Source organism: Zingiber officinale, unplaced genomic scaffold (genome assembly GCF_018446385.1).
Source record: "Zingiber officinale cultivar Zhangliang unplaced genomic scaffold, Zo_v1.1 ctg168, whole genome shotgun sequence".
NCBI classification, from domain to species: Eukaryota; Viridiplantae; Streptophyta; class Magnoliopsida; order Zingiberales; family Zingiberaceae; genus Zingiber; species Zingiber officinale.
The window spans coordinates 28,370-46,059 of record NW_024589858.1 but is presented as its reverse complement, the minus strand read 5'-3'; the positions used below and the strand labels follow the sequence as shown (position 1 = coordinate 46,059).

General features: G+C 36.2%; 2 protein-coding genes across 2 annotated transcripts; both read right to left on the bottom strand.

Annotated features, from left to right (window-relative positions):
- Positions 1 to 3,154: 3,154 nt before the first annotated feature.
- Positions 3,155 to 6,477, bottom strand: LOC122036531. Its single transcript, XM_042595881.1, has 6 exons — positions 5,732 to 6,477; positions 4,848 to 5,031; positions 4,683 to 4,763; positions 4,139 to 4,246; positions 3,791 to 4,060; positions 3,155 to 3,467 (listed from the first exon to the last, which is right to left on the bottom strand). The coding sequence occupies exons 1-6, from the start codon at positions 6,208 to 6,210 to the stop codon at positions 3,348 to 3,350; spliced, it is 1,242 nt and encodes a 413-aa protein (XP_042451815.1). The 5' UTR covers positions 6,211 to 6,477; the 3' UTR covers positions 3,155 to 3,347.
- Positions 6,478 to 6,546: 69 nt separating this feature from the next.
- Positions 6,547 to 9,614, bottom strand: LOC122036530. Its single transcript, XM_042595880.1, has 6 exons — positions 9,104 to 9,614; positions 7,926 to 8,112; positions 7,761 to 7,838; positions 7,215 to 7,322; positions 6,865 to 7,134; positions 6,547 to 6,666 (listed from the first exon to the last, which is right to left on the bottom strand). The coding sequence occupies exons 1-6, from the start codon at positions 9,580 to 9,582 to the stop codon at positions 6,547 to 6,549; spliced, it is 1,242 nt and encodes a 413-aa protein (XP_042451814.1). The 5' UTR covers positions 9,583 to 9,614.
- Positions 9,615 to 17,690: the final 8,076 nt, after the last annotated feature.

Sequence of the window (17,690 nt, the reverse complement as noted above, 5' to 3'; positions counted from 1 at the left end):
ACCGTAAATAGAAGGTGTCTTTTAACTTTTTCTATTGGCAGCAAGTATTACAATCGAGAATGGTGTGATGTTGTGTCAATGGACGCATGTTATGTATTATTGGGACGACCTTGGTAATATGATCATAGCGTTATCCACGATGGACAGAAGAACACCTACACCGTCAGCATCAAAGGGAGGAATATCGTATTGGCTCCTCGACGAGAAGTAACCCCTTCAAATTTAGCAACCAATAACTCTACACTACTTTCTATGTCCAGATTTTTGAACAAGATGAAGCACGAAAACATGGTATATGCTTTACTTCCTTGTAAAAGTGATAAAATAGACTTAGATTTGGATCTACCAGCTAAAGTGCAACAACTCCTATCTGACTTTGCTGATTTAATGGTTAAAAACCTTCCACCAGGACTTCCCCCTATGAGAGACATTCAACATCAGATTGACCTCGTTCTGTGGTCAAGCTTCCTAACTGGCCAACATACCGTCTTAGCCCTAAGGATGTCGAAGAACTATAACAATAAGTTATGGAGCTAGTGAGACGGGGCTATATTCATGAGAGTATGAGCCCTTGTGTAGTCCCTGCCTTACTCGTGCCAAAGAAAGATGGTTCATACCGCATGTGTATTGATAGCAGAGTCATCAACAAAATCATAGTGAAATATAGATTTCCGATTCCTCGTTGAGATGACATGTTGGATCAACTTTCTGGTTCAAAGATCTTCTCCAAGGTCGATCTTAGGAGTGGATACTACCAGATTCGAATTAAGCCCAGAGATGAATGGAAGACTAGCTTCAAGACACAACATGGGTTGTACTATTGGATGGTCATACCTTTCGGACTATCCAATGCACCTAGCACGTTTATGAGATTCATGCATAAGGTCTTGCGATCTTTCATAGGAAACTTCAGGGTTGTATACTTTGACGACATCCACATTTACAGCCCGACACGAGCTTTGCACCTTGATCACCTCCACACTATTTTTGAGAAGCTAAAGGCGAAACACTTGTTCATCAACAACAAGAAGTGGTCTTTCTACATGACCTCAGTTTCGTTTCTTGGATTTATAGTATCTACCGATGGTGTTAGTGCAGAACCATCAAAGATAAACACAATCTTAGAGTGGCTGCAACCAAAAACCATTCACGACGTCTGAAGTTTTCATGGATTAGCCTCTTTTTACCACAGATTCATTCAGAATTTCATCTCTTTAATTGCTCCTATCATTGAGTGTCTCAAGGGGCGCAAGTTTAAGTGGACTGAAGCGACTACGACTAGTTTTCAACTGGTGAAGCAAAAGATGACAGAAGCACCCTTTCTAGCACTTCAGATTTCGACAAATTATTCGAAGTAAACTGTGACACATCTAGCATTGGCATTGGTGGTGTTCTAAGTTAATTGGACGCCCTATTGCTTTCTTCAGCGAGAAACTATCTGGTGCTAAGAAAAATTACTCTACCTATGATTTGGAATTCTACGCTATTACGCAATCCTTGAAACATCGACGTCATTATCTTGTGCAGAAGGAATTTATCTTATTCATTGATCATGAGGCTTTGAAGTACATCAATGGCCTACACAAGCTGAGTAGTCGACATGCCAAGTGGGTAAACTACTTGTAGGAGTTCACCTTCATACTGAAGCATTAATTCGGGAGTCTCAATCGTATTGCAGATGCTCTTAGCCATCGTTCTTCCCTGCTTACTACCATGAGCATTAGGGTTGCTGGATTTAGATCTTTCTTAGATATGTATATTGATGATCCCTCTTTTGGCAAGATATTTCAGGAGGTAAATAATGGTCTTAGCAATTACTTTATTTTGCACAATGGTTATTTATTTCATGGACTACGATTATGCATTCCGGACTATTACTTAAGGCAACACATTATCAGTGAATTGTGTAACAAAGGATACTTTGGCTGAGATAAGACATTAACCCTCATCTCTTCCGACTTCTATTGGCCCAAGCTAACCAGTGACGTAGCTCATTTCGTGGGCCGTTGCTTTGTCTGTCAGCAATCTAAGGGAATCTCACTAATGTTGGTTTGTATACATCCTTACCAATTCCCGAAGTCCCTTGGTGCGAGACTAGCATGGATTTCATATTTGGTTTACCTCGCACCCAATAGACTGCAGATTCTATTCTAGTTATGGTGGACCAATTCTCCAAGATGGCTCACTTTGTGGCGTGCAGAAAAACCATGGATGATGTTCAGATTGCCAACCTCTTTTTCAAAGAGACTGTGGTTTATACGGTATTCCATAAACTATTACTTCAAATTGTGATACTAAATTTGTCAGACAATTTTGGAAGACTTTATAGGGAAAGCTAGGGACAAAACTAAACTTCAACAACGCCTATCACCCTCAGACGAATAATTAGACCGAGGTAGTGAATTGGAGCTTAGGAAATCTTTTAAGATGTCTCACAGGAACCAAACCGAAGCAATGTGATCTGATTTTATCTCAAGTAGAATTCACATACAACAGATCAAAAAAATAGGGCCGTTGGTTTGAGTCTTTTTGAAGTTATTTATGGATGAGACTCATTCGGGGTACTAGATTTAGTCCCTATTTCACGTCTAGGACAAGCTAACCCCAAGGCTGAGGAGATGACCGAACATCTGTGAGTTATTCATGAGCAGGTTAAAAGGCTATTCAAGAAAGCAACATTGAATCCAAGAGCAGGGAAGATCGACATCGACGTCAAGTTCTTTTTGATATTGGTGATATGATTTAGGTAACTGGTGATAGTAAGTAAAATGCTACTTGATAGAAAAGTTTTTCCCTAAAATAAACATACGGTGACATCTCCTAGGAAGTTATTGCGCTAACACTCCTTTTTAATGGACTAAATAATTTAGGGAATCAATTCATGATGTTTGTCTTCTCTAATTTTTGGGCTCGATTGACCATTCATCAACGAATTTTATTGAAGGAAAGTTCATTAACATTCAACGCACGGTGCTGGAAGTCATCTTTGTCAGTCCCTTGTACCACCTGCACATTTGCACCTGCTAATAGCTTTTGTCTGATTCCTCATCCGATCGTCTAATAAGGCCGGATGCATCTTTCCGTCTGTTAAGTTATTCCAATGGATTACAGAAGGAATGGGAAAAGGGTGAACAAGGCATCCTTGCCCATATTGTTCAATAAAAGCCTCAGTCGGAGAAAAGAAGGCTCAACTCAGAGATCAATGAGTTGCAGAGGTTCAAAAAGATAGTGATCACCCAAAGAAACACAAGAACAATTTACATCCGCTTAGAGAGAAACCAGTCATGGAAGCACAAAATTACAATAAACATAGAGATAAAAGTTTTGCCCACACCATGTACAAAAACTCACTTTTCCTTGCACTTTTCTCCCTCGACACCACCGTTCTTGCCCAAAAAGTGGTTCCAAATAAGTTTCACAGCATCCTGGACGGCGGCCAACACAGAGCTAGGCTCGAAGTTCTCATCCTGCAGAACAAAAAACCAGAACTAGAAAAGGAATTCTTGAAAAAATGAAGAAGCTATTCAGTAAATAGATAGCCAAACCTAGAGAAAATAATATATGTTAAATTGATTTCCAACTCTTTTAGATTGATGACTAAATCCATTCAAATAGACCAATTTATATCGCTAAATTTGAAAAGAAAAAGCCACAAACAAATCTCTGATACAAAATGTAATACAAATAAAGAATAGCAAAAGGAAACAGAACATATATAAATTGGTTGCTTGCACTTAAAAGTATTTAGCAAAGTGCAAGATAAGAGATTAGTAAAAGAATTAGGACTCACCCTCAATTGTCGAGACACTCCCAGAAACTTGAAAAACAATTCATTAGAAACTTCTCCAAATGATGTTTTGAGATGAATCCGATCAGCATATCTAAAATTAATCCGCGTGTTCTGGTTCTTAAAATTCTTGAACTTAAGATGGCAAACATCAATGATGCTGAAAGTGCCATCAATAGAGTCCTTCCCAAGCGACCACCGTAGTCCACCTTTCACATTTGGGTCTATAACCGCATTGGAAACCAACCTCTTTATGCCATCTTTTGCTACATCCTGAAAAAGGATCACACATATCAGCTGGACTATATAAAGGATAGTGTGGTATGAACTCCAAGAGAATGAAAAACTCACATCCAGAGTTTTCGAAACTTCCGTACTATACAACATCAATCTCAGATCAAGATCCTTAGAGACGCATGATATGTCTACAACCAGATGACGTAATTTGTTTTGTTCGATCTGAAGAATGAATGACGGTAAACATTAGTTCCAATTCCAAAGATAGATGACATTTAAACTTTTTCAGCATGTCAATTACTTGCAAAGTACCAGCCAAAATCAAATCAATTAGCTAATTACTAATTGTTAAGCTAGAAGCTTAGAACAGAGAGATGTAGTAGATGCATCATAACAAAAAAAAAATTAAAGTTGATTAGAAGTAGTCTATATTTAGTATCTCATCAAAGAAAAAGATAGAATAAAATCAATATGTAAAATAGGTGAAAAAGTTGTTAGTCGCTAAACGACTTGCTACTTGCCACCTTACTATGATACAAGTCACCAAATTTTTTCAGAGAATGATTAAATCATGCCATTTGAAATTTTTTTGATGATCATAATAGACAAGATGAAGAGTGATCAACGATCTACAATTAACTAATTGAAGAAATTTTACCTTAAATATCTCAAGGCCACCACCTTCAGCAACTTTGCATTTGCATGTAATTACTGAGCCAGCCTGAGTCTTGTTAAACAACTAGATATGGTAAATAAAAGTTATGTTTATTTCCGAGGAATTTCATTAGTAGTACATAATAGTTGGGGCATGCATGTAGTTTACCTTGATGATATAACGTTCACTCTGGGAATCAAAATCAAAACCAAGCTTTGCCATCTCCAACTGTTCAAATTCTTGAATGTGTTCATTTGGTAAACTAGTGCTGAAGAACTTGCTTACTTTCCCTCTAATATCCGATTCAGAATATGCAACTCTCCTCACAGATTCAAGACAACTTGAAGGTTCTCTGCTTCATCAAAAAGCCCAAATGTTCACATAGTGATGCATGATTGAACCATTAACAATATTTATAAATAAGAATACATCACTCAATTATTATCAATAGTACGATTGATGTTTGTTGAATTGGCTGTACATACCCCCCAAAAATACAAGACTTACAGACACATTCTCCATGAAACTGATCTCATATGAGTTAAAGATATTTAACCCTGACTAAATCAGCACAAGACTAATCAATTTTGTTTTACAAACATTAATTTAATAATGCTTTGGAGGAAATAAATTATATCAATAAACATCTAAAGAAAAAAAAAGTCAATTTATTATCTATATTTTCATTTTTCCACTCATAATTTAGAATATAATATACTGTAATTTGAAAATTGAAAAGGAAAAAAAAAAACCCTACTCTGTCGTATTTGGCTATTTAATTGCTTTAAAATCTCATAGCGATCACTTCTTAAAAAAGCTCGAAAGAAGAAGACTTCATTCCTCATATGTAGGTAGGTATATTTGAAAGAGATCCTTTCCCTTATCATGTCTTGATAATGCAAGATGTTGGATAAAACGAATGAAACCTCTAAACAATTGGGATCAAACTGAAACATTACATAAGGTAGGGGGCAAAATGAACTATTTTCTAAATTTTATACCAAAAAGTCGAATAAAATCAAAGAAAATAATAATAATAATAAGTTGCGTACCCGCGAAAGAAAACTTTGCCGATCCTGGCGACGAACGAGATCTTGATCCGGGGCGCCAGTTCGCTCCTCGCGCTGACGAGGGAAGAAAGCAGATCACGCTCGATCCCTGTGACAATCGCCGCCCACGGCGGCGGCTCCTCCTCCGATTCCACCGAAGGTGGATCGCCAGCAATGGTAAGCACCAGAGGCCTGTAGCCTTCCCGCCGCTCCACGGCGTCGCAAGGATACGGCTCCAGCCGGAAATTGTCAGGATGAGGACAACCGCCGGCGATGTACCAGAGGGAGGTGGATTGAGCCGCGTAGGCGATGTCGATCATCGCGGAACTCTGGTGGGAGGGAGGCCTCCTCCCCCGAGGGCGGGAAGGCCCGTCGAGGGCGAGGGATTGGTCGAAGCGGCGGGAGAGGGAGGCCGGCGGCGGGGCGGGAGCGGAAGTATTGCCGGTGGCGGAGTGGCGCTTGTGAGGAGGGATGTATGCCATGCCGATGATCTCACAACAAGCCCTCACTCAGTTCGCCGATCCAAAACGCAGTGGAATAGAAAGCCAAGGAGCGATCGATGTTTAAACCCTAAGCTCACACTTTATTAAATCTATATTTACAATAGTCAATTTCTATCGTTGTCGCACACTCAATCACACTTTGTGTTAATGTCCTAACACTTCTTGTTAAATAGTCGCTCGGCCAGATTTGCAATCAGAAAAAGTTCCTCCCACTCTTTAATTATTCGATGGTCGACAAGAAAAAGACCTCATAATTTGTCTCCTTTTATAAACATTGAGAGATAGAAGTTTTGCCCACACCTTGCACAAAAGCTCTCACTTTTCCTTGCACTTTTCTCCCTCAACACCAACGTTCTTGCCCAAAAAGTGGTTCCAAATAAGTTTCACAGTTTCCTGGACGGCGGCCAACACAGAGCTAGGCTCGAAGTTCTCATCCTGCGGAACAAAATATAAGATTTAGAAAAGGAATTCTTGAAAGTGAAAAGGAAAAGCTACAAATAAATCTCTTATACAAAATGTAATACAAATAAAGACTAAAGAAATGAAACAGGACGTATAGAACATTAGTTACTTGCACTTAAAAGTATTTAGTAAGGTGGAAGATGAGAGATTTGTAAAAGAATTATGACTCACACACAACTGTTTAGATACTCCCGGCAACTTGAAAACCACTTCATTAGAAACTTCTCCCAAAGATATTTTGTGAATAAACCGATCAGCATATCTAAAATTAATCCTCATGTTCTGGCTCTTAAAATTCTTGCACTTAACATGCCAAACCTCACTGACGCTGCAAGTGCCATCGACAGAGTCCTTCCCGAGCGACCAACGTAGTCCACCTTTTACATTTGGGTCTATAATTGCATCGGAAACTAACCTCTTTATGACATCTATTCCTGCATCCTGAAAAAGTATCACACATATCACCTGGAGAGTATCTAAAAGATAGTGTGGTATGAACTCTTAGAGAATGAAAGACTCACATCCAGAGTTTTCGAAACTTCCATACTATACAGTATCAATCTCAGATCAAGATCCTTAGAGATGCATGATACGTCTACAACCAAATGACGTAATCTATTTTGTTCAATCTGAAGAGTGAATAATGGTAAATATTAGTTCCAATTCCAAAGATAGATGACATTTTAACTTTGTCTGCATGCTAAATACTTATACAAAGTATCAGCCAAAATCAAATCATTTAGCTAATTACTAATTGTTAAGTTAGAAGCAGAGACATGTACAAGATGCATGCATCATAACAAATAATTAAAGCCCATTACAAGTAGTCTATATTTAGTATCTCATCAAAGAAAATGATAGATAACATAAAATCAGTACGCAAAATAGGCAAAAAAAAAAAAAAGAAGTTAGTCTCTAAACAACTTGTTACGTCCCAATTTACTATGATATAGGTCACCAAATATTTTCTGAGAATGATTTAATCATGGAAGAAATTTTGATGATCATAATAGGACAGGGTGAAGAGTGATCAACTATCAACCATTAATTAATTGAAGAAATTTTACCTTGTATATCTCAAGGCCGCCACCTTCAGCAACTTTGCATTTGCATGTAATCACTGAGCCACCCAGAGTCTTGTTAAACTAATAGATATGGTAAACAATAGTTATGTTTATTTCCAAGGAATTTCATTAGTAGTAGAGGATAGTTGGGGCATGCATATAGTTTACCTTGATGATATAACATTCCTTCTGGGAATATAAATCAAAACCAAGCTTTGCCATCTCCGACTGTTCAAATTCTTGAACGTGTTCATTTTGTAAATTAGTGTTGAAGAACATGCGAACTTTCCCTCTAGTATCGGATTCAGAATATGCAGCTCTCCTTACAGATTCAAGACAACTTGAAGGTTCTCTCCTTCATCAAAAAAAAAAAAAAAAAATTATAAGTGCAGTGGACTTCATTTGCCCAATTCTTCTCATAGTGATGCATGATTGAATCATTAACAAAATTTTTAATCAAGAATACATTACTCAATGATTCATGTTTGTTGAATGGGCTATACATACTCCAAAAAAATACAAGCCTATAGACATATTTTCCTTAAAACTGATCTCAAATGTGTTAAGATATTTTACCCTGTCTAAATCAGAACAAGACTAATCAATTTTCATGAACAAACATCAATCTAATAATGCTTTTGAGGAAATAAATTACATTAATAAAATTTAGAAAAATATGTCATTTTATTATATTTTTTTCTTTCCACTCATAATTTAGAATATAATATACTGGAATTTAAAAAAGCAAAAAAAAAATCATCTCTACTCTATCATATTTGGCTATTTAATTATTTAATCTTATTTGCTAAACTTCTCTTCTCTCTTCAAACTTATCCTTTTGAAATAATTTAAAGTCTTATCCTATTTTTGGGATGGGATGAGAGGAAGTTCATTAATAGGTAAGGAAGGGAGAGAAAGGGAGGATAACTTTCTTGTACCCTAAATCAGGAAGTAAGGAAATAGGTCATTTGAGAGATAAGAGAGGGTAAAAGTTCCTCTTTCCTCCCTTCATCTCATTCCCTCACCTCCTTCCCAAACAAGATTAAAAGTTACCTTCTTTTTACATATATTTTCCTTACTTCTTCCCAAATAGACCGTTCTTACCTCCTCCCAAATAGACAGCTAGTGCGATCACTTTTTAAACAGGCTCGAACAAAGAAAATTTCATTCCTCATATGTAGGTAGGTATATTTGAAAGAATTCCTTTCCTTTATCATGCCTTGATAATGCAAGATGTCGGATAAAACAAATGAACACTCTAAACTATTGGTGTCAAATTGAACAAATTAATAAAGTAGGGGGCAAAATGAACAATTCTCTAAATTCGAATATAATAAGTTGCATACCCGAGAAAGGAAACTCTGCCGATCCTGGCGACGAACGAGATCTTGATCCGGGGCGCCAGTTCGCTCCTCGCTCTGATGAGGGAAGAAAGCAGATCACGCTCGATCCTTGTGACAATCGTAGCCCACGGCGGCGGTTCGTCCTCCGATTCCACCGAATGTGGATCACCAGCAATAGTAAGCATTAGAGGCCTGTAGCCTTGCTGCCGCTCCACGACGTCGCAAGGATACGGCTCCAGCCGGAAATCATCGGGATGGGGACAGCCACCAGCGATGCACCAGAGGGAGGTGGATTGAGCCGCGTAGGCGATGTCAACCTTATCGATACGCTGGTGGGAGGGGGGCTTCCTCCCCCGAGGGTGGGAGGGCCCGTCGAGGACTAAGGATTGGCCGAAGCGGCGGGATAGGGAGGCCGGCGGCCGGGCGGGAGCGGAGGTGTTTCCGGTGGCGGAGCGGCGCTTGTGAGGAGGGATGTATGCCATGCCGATGATCTCACAACAAGCCCTCACTCAGTTCGCCGATCAAAAACGCAGGGGAATAGAAGGCGAAGGACCGATCGATGTTTAAATCCTAAGCTCACACTTTACTAAATTTATATATAAAAAGTCAATTTTTATCGTGCTCAAACATCTGGATAAGCACAGATTAAAGAAGGAGACGATTCGGCAGAGGAGCAGAGCATGTTGGAACTCTAAATCGAATTGCTTTGGTTCCAGCAACACCGTCCCCGAGGCCGGCGCTTCGACAGATTCAATTATCATGGTCCGCCGCCGCCTCCAAGGCGTCTATCGGTTGTGTGGCCAGAGGTAAGGGCCAGCTACACCATACCCACTACCTTCACGTTTTCGGGGAGCCCTCGGCGGCGCCGTTCGCATCCCCCGATTGTGCGTAATGTTGCCTCCCTGACTGAGTCACAGTCGCCGGCGGGTTAGACTCTGCCGGAGTCAGCGTGCTTGACTAGCCACGGTTCTGCTCGCGGAATTCAAAATTATTCTTCCTGATTTCAAAATTTCTTTATATATATATATATAATTCTCATTTCTCACCGCCGCATTCGGACGCGACCCGCTCGAGAGCGGCTCTGGAGTCATCGTACTGGACGGGGATGCGCGCGGTGCTCCGGGGAACGTCGGCAGTGGACGGATAGGACGAGGGCAGAGGCGGCGGCGAGGCGGTGGATGGAGGAGGCGGAGGAGAATATACAGATGCCGCCTTCGTGAAAATTGAGTATGATCGGGAGCACGCCGCCGGCGGAGGCCGCGGAGAGGGGGGGGGGGGGGAGAGATAGATGTGAGCGGAGACGTTATTAGATATTAAGAATTTAATTATAAAACTCATTTTTAGATATTAAGAATTTAATTATTAAGGAGCCATTTATTGAGGATTTAATTATCCAAGAATTTTTTTTCCACACTATACATGCAAGCATTTTAATTAATTAAGCGTATATTTATCAAAAACTATATGCAACGGATTAAAGAATAAAAATGTTTTTAAAAACAAAATTTAAATAAATATTCAAATTTATTGCATTCATGCTCTGTTTATTCGGAGGTATGGATTGTGGGCAATGAACTTGAGGCTGCTGGCTTACCATCGTCTCCGACTCCTGCCATAGCGGTGGCCAAGGAGCAGATATGCGAGAGCAGTAAGCACAGGGAACATGCTGAAGAGAGTTCTGGCTCCGGCTTTGCCTTCAGATCCTTCTTGAAGCAAGCTGTGCAGGAAGCATTCGAGTCCCGCGGTAACCACCTTCCCCATGAAGGTCGACACCTCATAGGCAGTGACGACGAGCAAGAGTACCGGGATCCCGGCGGAGAGGGTCAAGTAAACATGGCTAAGGTCAATATTAGTTGGTACATGAGTGTCATTTAGCGCAATTGACATCTACATGCAGTGAGGTACTAACCCTTTGTTTGGGAGGAGGTGAGTAAAGGGGAGGGAAAGGTAAGCAAGGGTAAAAAGAATTTTTACACTTGTTTGGGAGAGAGTGAGCCATGAAGGGGAAGGGAAAAGAAGGGTAAAGTTTCCCCTTGCATGCTCGGGAATCAGCGAAATTCCTTACACCCTAAATTGGGGTGTAAGGAAGGGTAAGGAAAAATTATCCCAATTTTATCCTTATTTATATTTTCACATGCAGATTTATTAAAAAAATAAGAGGATATTTTTATAAATTTGTATATTTAACCTTCATTTCCATCCTTTGAACTTTTCCTCCCTTCCAAACAAGGGTAAGATAAATATATTACTTCCCCTCCCTTCCCCTCTCTTCCCTTTCCATCCCCTTCCATTAATGAACCTTACCTCACCCCATCCAAACAGAGGGTAAGGGGTTAAGGGACAGTGCTAAGATCTTGATTCAAGACAACACTAATTTAATTAATAAAATATAAAAATATAAAATCTTATAAATATAATAGTTCAAGAAATATAATAGTTTAATTTTTTTATAGTTTATTTTAATGCTCATTAACATAAATCTTCAACTAGTGAAGTGAAAAGTCCATATCGTTGAATTAGGATTTGAGAGTAAATATAATTTTAGGAGTGCGTTTAGTTCAAGTTATCATATATAACCTTGGTTATGTGATTACCAGGTAATCACATAACCAAGGTTATGTGGAATAAAATATAACCAAATGTTGTTTGGTTCAACTTAGGTAATGCAACAAAAACTTGTTTGTTTGAAGGTTTTAATGAATACCTTAGTTTAATATTTTACCGTATTACCCTCAGTTACAAAATCAACTATATATTATTATTATTTATTTTTTTAATGTTTTTTTAACTTTTCTTTTTCTTGTATATTTTTTTACTTTTTTATGTGTTTTTTTATTTTTTTGTGATTTTATATTTTTTATATTTTTATATTTTTTTACATTTTTAAATTTTAATTTTAATTTTAATTTATTTAATTTATTTTTTAAATTTTTAATTTTTTATAAATTTTTTTTATTTTAAAATTTTTTAAAAAAAATTAATTAAAAAAAATTTAAATTTAATTTTTTTTTATTTTTTTTAAAAAAAATTAATTTTTTTAAAAAAAATATTATTTTTTTAAATTAAAATTTTTTATTTTTAAAATTTATATTTTTAATTTTTTATAAATATTTTAAAATTATTTATTTTTAAAATTTTTAAAATTTTAAAATTTTTAAAACAGTTTTTTAATTTTTTTACATTTTTTAATATTTTTTTACATTTTTTCTCTTTTTTCCATATTTTTTTTCTTATCGGAGGGTATTTTTGGTAAAAAAAATTCGTTAACCCCGGAATCAAGAAAAATCTTAGTTTTCTGAGGTTTTCCGATTCCGGGCTGTATGACCCTTTTGCTGACATGTCGGGCATGGAACATTACTCGGGAATTATCGAATACCTAAACCAAACAAGGTTTTTGTTGATAACCTTGGATGGATAACCAAGATTATCATGAATAACCCCGAATCAAATGCACCCCTAGATATTAGAGAGGCTTGAAGTATATATATATATATTTTTTTAATAATCTAGGTATTCAGATTTTACAAATCTGACTATATATTTTTGGAGGTGAACGACTCTCTCTCCTAAGTAGCCTATAAAGTAAATTTAGAAATGCTCATGATAATATATCTAGTAGTCGACATTCATAGTTACCTGCCCCCCATTATTGAGCCTCATAAGCTAGTTAAATTATTTTACCAAACATTATGCGCCACTTTGCATGGTCACTACGTCAATATGATTTGTCAATTAATTTTACAAGACATTGTGCCGCCTTGTAAGTTGCTCCACCAATTAATACTCTTTTTGCATGATCTAGTTAGGGCATCTTCAATCACTATGTGAAAATCAAGTATAGACTTCGCCATATGTTACTTTAGCGATTAGAATTTATGAAGTAATATATAGTAATCAACTTCGGTTATAAAAATGATGAAGTAAATATTATTTTAGACTTCATAGGTTAAAAAATATGGATCACATTCTCATTTTAATTGATATTTTACTTTGTAATATTTATTTGATGAAGTAATAGATTATAAAATAAAATTTAATTTTGTAAGTATTGAAGTAATAAATTTGATCCAGTGAAAACACTTTTCCCTTCTATCCCTAATTTTTTCACTCAATCTCCGTTTCGCAAAAACCCTACGTGCAGATTTTTCGTCTCCAACATTCCATCGCTGTGAACCCTAAAAGCCATGGATCTGCCTCTCTCGGAAGCAGCCAATGGAGGATCCTCCCTCTAGTGCTGTGTCTTTTGCTACCAAGCATGTTCCTTCCGTATCTAGCATCGTTAATCCCACTCCTACCTCACAGCAGTCCAATGTGCACGGGAATGCAGAGGAGGATGGAAAGCAAGAGCGGATAGAAGGGAGGAGGCGGGTGAGTTTGTTAGGGGTCATTCTCGGGCATGGTGAGGGTTTTCGAGGATGAGGAATCCAAATCCATAGGTAATCTTCCTCTTCTTCTCTAAATCTCTAATCTTCTTTCCTCCTCCTTTTCCTTTCTTAGAACCCTCTTTTTTTCCTTCTCTAAATTTCTCAAATTGTCCCCTTCTTTACATTTGGAGTACTTCACCAGCATTGTATTATGATTTAAGATCCATCTATGGGATGGAAAGCACGCATATGTGTGTGAACATGAGGCAACGCCACCAACTTGATCTTGTCTCGTCTTTTTTTTATAATTATTACTATAATGTATTTTGTGTGCTCATACTTCATTGTTTGTTTTCAGTGTTACATGTAGTAATATCTAATGATCCTTAGTGGATTTATGTTCTTTGATATCTTGATTCATAGGAACAAGTGAAATTATATACATTCTATATTTTTCCCTAGCTTGCTTATTACTACACATTTTCCCTAACTTTGCTAGATAATTTCATCATGGATGTATCTTTTTTCAATAAAACTCGGCAGAATGTTGATAAGACAAACACGACAGATGCATTGATAAGAGCTATCAAAATCAGTAAACTAAAGAATGAACTAAAGGATGTAAGAGATGGCTGCACTAGTAAAAGGTATTATTCATGGTGCCTTTTTCTTTTTTTTCTTTTTGGTTTTTTGCTTAATCAATTATTGTTATACAATCTACATACTTGTGTTACTTCATTTCTGTACATGGCACACTTGAATATTCTGGAATTTAAATTTATCCTTGTAATAGAAGACAACATGGGATACCCAAATATGAAAATGAAGTTTTCATTGATGTTCTCAATCCTACTCCGCTTAGTAATTTCCTGCCTAATTTCAAGTAAAGAAAACAAATGTAAAGATATGGTACAACTTATTTAAGGTGATGGTTAAGATAATTTAGAAGTGCTAACTGTAAGAATGGTGATAAAGGAGTGTTTTTGGACTCTTGTGGGTGTGTTTAACACTTAGATCTATTTTCATGTTGGATACTCATGCCCAAGTTAAATTAATAGCATTTTAATACATCAACTGTAATTTGATTAGTCTGCTTTTATTTCTACTTCATGTTTGTATTTCTAATGTGCTGGTTAAATTCGTGGTTGAAATTGTTTGATATCATAGTTTATATCTATTCCACTTTTGTTTAGATTCTATTTCATAATTTGCTAGTTAGTTATGTAACACATTAATGTGCATATCATGCTAATTTTGGAAAGTGTAGAAACTCATACCACAAAACAATAAGATGAATGTTGAGTTATTTATATCCTTATTCTCAATAGTAGTAAGCTGTTGGTTATCGTGGCAATCAATAGTCTCCACTATCCCGGTATTGTTATAAGTTCCTATCTAGTAGAACTTTGAGAGCAAGGATATAAATAACATAGAGTTCCAATTTTGAGAATAAGGTTATATTTTTTGAGAACAACTATAATCTAGCAGAACTTTGAGACCAAGGTTATAAGTTTCAATTTTCTTCATAGAGTTAAAATGAACTACTGATGGACATTTATATTTTTTTCCCCATCACTAGATCCATTCAAACTTCTAAAGGGTGGGCTTCCCCCAAAAAGTTGAAGAATAACTCTTTGATAATCATAAGTGGATAGATTCAGATGTTTGATCTTCAATTCTGGCCATTGGCAGACACCTACTAAACTCTTTGATATGTAAGTTTTTAATAAATTTAGCTTCCATATTTTGCCCATATTTACCTTGATTTTGTTTGGAAGGTGAAGTCTATATTGTCCTTGAGGCTTCTTACTAACCTTCATTTTAGTTCTAAAATTATTTTTGTTTTATTCACTTGAATTTGGTACCCTATCTTCTTTAGCTTTTCTATCCATATTTAAGAATCTAATTGTAGAAAGAGGAAGTATGATATAGAGAATAATTGTACTGTTTTTCTAAATTCTAGTATTGGCTCCTTTCCTTTGAAATGTTTCCTCACTACTTGTTTACCTTATTTTGTTGTTCATTATGCTAATTGAAGAGATTATTCTGAAATGGATTTACTATAGAATAGATGCTCAAATAATTTTTTTGTACATATATATGCATCTATATTCATCTTTTTTTTTTTTCAGTGTTATGGATTTATGGATGAATACATACTAAATTATCTAAGGTCCTCTATCATCCAATTGGAGAGGAAGGTGAATTTTTTGTTTATAAAATATTTTCTTTATAAAATATTAAGTCATTTTTCATTGACTCTCAAACTTCTGTTAATGTTTCATTTTGCAGCTTCAAAAAATAAACAGTATTACAATCAATCTCAGTATGATGAAGTCAGAAGTGAATGGAGCGAATTCGTCTACTTCTATATGGATGCCTAAGTGTAGGCTATGATATAAATTTTAAATTGTATTTAGAGATTTATATATACAAAAGTTTTTGGGTTATGGTTAAACATGTCTTTTATGAATACACTTTTGGGTTGTATTTGATATATATTAGTGATATATTTGTTCAATTTTGGTGGTGAAAAATGTTGTATTATAGTAAAATATTATGATATACACTTTTGTTATAGTAAAATATATGGTCAATTACTTCAACATGATAAATACAAATGATGGAGTAATACAACACAAAAGACTTCAATTAATTTAAATAGTGACGTAGTTAAAGAAACTATTTACTTTGTCACTGATCAAATTTGTGAAGTCATATACATATTTTACTTCGTCAGTCAATATAACCTATGAAGTAATATATCAACCACTTCGGTACTTTTATTGATCTCGATGAAGTAATAGAACCTTTTTACTTTAAAAATGGTTCGATTGTGAACCAGATTTGGACCGGTGATAGACTTCAGTAATTGTATGGTGAAGTAATAAATTGACCTTTTTACTTCACGTGCATCTACTTCGGTAATTATCTGCCTATTACTTCGAATAATATCCGAAGTCTATTACTGATTTTCACATAGTGAATAGTTAAAATTTTACAATCTTTTTTTTTTATGATCTCAATATGCCACATCAAAAACCTATTGAAACATCTCCAATAGTTAGAGCTTTAAATGATTTTTGTGTGTTTCATTTTATAATATATAATTGCATGACTACATGCATATTACATCAATTTCAACACAAAAAAATAGTTTTAAAATTTCACTACTTCTCTTTAACAACAAACTTCAAACCTTACGTTCATAATGATTAGAACTTTTTTATTTAGCTTTTTTATTTTACAAATCTCTTTAAAAATCTTACAGTGGAGATGCTGTTAGGTATTGAATCGAGCTGTTCTATGAATATACCAATCATCTTTCTGTTGCATTATGTCAGAGGGTAGGCTTAGAGTTTCTTGGTGTAAAACCAAACTAAAAAAAATGATAAAATTCAAGTTGAAGTATATAGGTTATTTCAACTATGGGAAAATTATTATTTTTTCTTTTGTATATAACTCTTACATTGTTCTAAGGTATATAGGTTATTTCATCTATGGTGGATCATGATATATGTTGACATATTATTTGACCACTCTATCATGGTTAGGATATGATTCTCTATCATTTGATGTATTAATTAAAAGATAAATATTTTTTTTGGCACTAGAAGTTATATTATTCTTTTTAGGCACGGATAATTATACTATTTTTTGTTGTTTCCGGTAAATTCCGGAGTATGCAAACTGATCGTCGAGGCTAGTGTTCGACACTATCTCCGTAAACGATATTGCTCCGCTACGGTGCTTAACGGATTGTTGCAATTCGTTCCCAAGATACAACGACGACAATCGTCTCGGAATCGTAGCACTCCGACTTCCGAGACCAGCGAACCTTCTCGTAGGCTTCTTGGACTCTTGAATGCACAAGATGAGTGAGTGAATACTTGAGGAAGAGAAGATTAAGTTGAGTGATTTGATTCCAATCTGGAGGGTTCTATTTATACAGAAGGAAGAGGCTTTAGGGAGGGGTGTGACCTTTGGGTGGATTAATCTGGGCCATCCGGACTGAAGAGTTATAACTCTTCACATAGCCCCTTTAATCTCATCCATCAGATCTAAGAGTTGTGACCCTCAGATCTATCAGCCATCGGATCTGGATCCATTGATCCGATGCTTCAGATCATGTCTCATCCCAAGCCGTCAGATCGTGACTCATTGTGATCCAACGCTCTAGATCGCATCACAAGCGATCCACCATACTTCTTTGATCAACGTTGATC

What these genes read in the sequence shown, in the direction of transcription:
- LOC122036530 (XM_042595880.1), bottom strand. Translation starts at nt 9,582, where the DNA reads ATGGCATACATCCCTCCTCACAAGCGCCGCTCCGCCACCGGAAACACC. An exon ending in AGGAATGTTATATCATCAAG is followed by an intron (nt 7,839 to 7,925) that starts GTAAACTATATG and finishes CATATCTATTAG; the next exon opens with TTTAACAAGACTCTGGGTGG. An exon ending in GAGTATCTAAACAGTTGTGT is followed by an intron (nt 6,667 to 6,864) that starts GTGAGTCATAAT and finishes TTTGTTCCGCAG; the next exon opens with GATGAGAACTTCGAGCCTAG.
- LOC122036531 (XM_042595881.1), bottom strand. Translation starts at nt 6,210, where the DNA reads ATGGCATACATCCCTCCTCACAAGCGCCACTCCGCCACCGGCAATACT. An exon ending in GTGAACGTTATATCATCAAG is followed by an intron (nt 4,764 to 4,847) that starts GTAAACTACATG and finishes TACCATATCTAG; the next exon opens with TTGTTTAACAAGACTCAGGC. An exon ending in GAGTGTCTCGACAATTGAGG is followed by an intron (nt 3,468 to 3,790) that starts GTGAGTCCTAAT and finishes TTTGTTCTGCAG; the next exon opens with GATGAGAACTTCGAGCCTAG.